Here is a 1821-nt window from a genome sequence, read left to right as displayed (position 1 = left end):
TTGCCTGCTCCTGGAGTGGACAGGGGCCAGGGACAATGCCAGCACACCCTTGTGGGCAGGGGCTGCCCGTGGGTGGAGCCTGTGGAGGCAGGTGCCGGGGCTCGAGGAAGTGGAGCCGCAGCTGGGCAGCGAGCGCTGAGGGATGGTGGGGGGCTCTGCGCCCCCCCACACCAGGTGCTGGCACAGGACCAGCGGCCGGAGCTTGGAGGTGAAGCACAGAGAGGGCTGTAGCAGGCTGCACGGAAGGAGGAAGAGGGGCACCCTGGTGTCACCTAGCGGTCCTTGCAGGGTGCTGACACTGAGGGCCAAGTGAGAGACAGGATGAGGAAGTCAGGACGGGCGTGTCGTGATGGCCAAGAGGCACCGAGGATGCGCTCCGGCCAGCGGGACTCTTTGGGGACCGAGGGAGGAGGGCCTCTCTCTGACTCGTGCTTCCCCAGTGCTCAAGGGGGGTCCACCTGGAAAGGGGGTCTGGAAGAGAGAGGGAGCCTCCCCTCCCCAGCAGAGTGGAGTCTCCACGGGGAGACAGGGTGAGGTGACGGGCCAGTGCCCACCTGATCAGGCACTACGTGCCAATCTGAGCTCCGGACTCACCTGACCCCTCCCCTGGGTCTGGGCGCAGAGGACTCTCCTGGCCCCCGTGCCCGACAGGCCCCAGCAGCACCCAGGTGGTGTCCAGACGATCACTGTCTGTGTGACCAGAGCAGTCAGCCAGGGAAGACAAAGCCAAGGCAGGGTCAGCGCCAGCCAGGAAGGACCCTGCCCCACTGTGGCCCCCGGTGCAGCCGGATGGCCCAGGGCAGCAGCCACAGCAGCCCCTCTGCAGCACCTCCAAGGCGAAGCCCGGAGCTTCCGACCCAGAGTCATGCCTGGGCTGGCCGCGCCTTACGTGGGTGCCTGCCTGTGCCCCCCTCACCCTTCCCGAGCCCCATCGGTTGTCTCGAGCTCCTACCTCGCCCCCGGCCGAACAACCCCTTTGTCCCCCAGGACCCCACCCTGTTGAGGGCCTCGAGGCTACCAACGTGACCGCCGTGGCCATCTCAGTGCGGTGGGCTCTGCACAGGATCCACCATGCCACGGTCAGCAGTGTCCGTGTGTCCATCCGCCACCCTGAGGCGCAGGAGGACCAGTCCGCCGAGGTGGACAAGAGCGTGGACAGGTTCACGTTTGGGTAAGAGCTCGGCCGGCCTCCTTCGTCCTGGGGCATGTGCCTCCCGTGTCTCCGGGCACCTCCCTCACACCAGGCCGTGCCACCTCCCAAGGTCTCATTCCTGACTCGCCTCCTCACGGGGCTGCTGGACAAGTGTCCGAGTCTCCCAGAAGAGCAGGGACACCCTTAAAATCTGGGGGCAGCGTCTCCTGCACAGATAGTGAGCGAGACGCTCCGGTGACCAGCCCAGAGTCCTTTTAGCCTGAGGCATGCAGACCCTCCGAGAGGGAAATGAGGGCGACCGATGGGTTGCCTTAAATTTTTTTGTTCAGATAATCCGTTCGCACCTTAAACTAGGCATATAAACTTATGCCAAATTTTTATAAGTTAAACACAAACAAAACTACAAAATAAATAAAGTTCAAATGAACATCAGGGACCCAGAATGGCTGCTGATGGGCCAGGTTCCAGGCTGCGTCCCCGCTGGACCCCGTGGGTGGTTCCAGCCCCGCTCAGGGCTGGCGGGCAGAGCTGGAAGACGGAGTGCAGGGGAGAGGTGGCCCAGCCACCTGGGGCGCTGGACTCGGGCCTGCACAGGACACAGCGGCAGCCAAGGGAGCCCCCCTCTAACTGCTGTGCCCGACAACGGCGTCCAGGCGGGCTTGGCGGGA

General features: G+C 64.2%; 1 protein-coding gene across 1 annotated transcript in view; it reads left to right on the top strand.

The window, feature by feature from the left end:
• Positions 1-369: 369 nt before the first annotated feature.
• LOC111734550 (sushi, nidogen and EGF-like domain-containing protein 1) overlaps positions 370-1821 on the top strand; it is a gene marked incomplete at its 3' end in the record, with an annotated part of 4753 nt that continues 3301 nt past the window's right edge. The window contains exons 1-2 of the mRNA XM_023526649.1: positions 370-379; positions 703-1171. Of these exons, the coding sequence (XP_023382417.1) occupies positions 370-379; positions 703-1171 (479 nt within the window). The remainder of the gene's footprint in view (positions 380-702; positions 1172-1821) is intronic.

The sequence above is a fragment of the Pteropus vampyrus genome, unplaced genomic scaffold (assembly GCF_000151845.1).
Source record: "Pteropus vampyrus isolate Shadow unplaced genomic scaffold, Pvam_2.0 Scaffold1794, whole genome shotgun sequence".
NCBI lineage: Eukaryota > Metazoa > Chordata > Mammalia > Chiroptera > Pteropodidae > Pteropus > Pteropus vampyrus.
The sequence above is the reverse complement of the archived record's forward strand: the minus strand, read 5'-3'. Positions and strand labels throughout refer to the sequence as shown.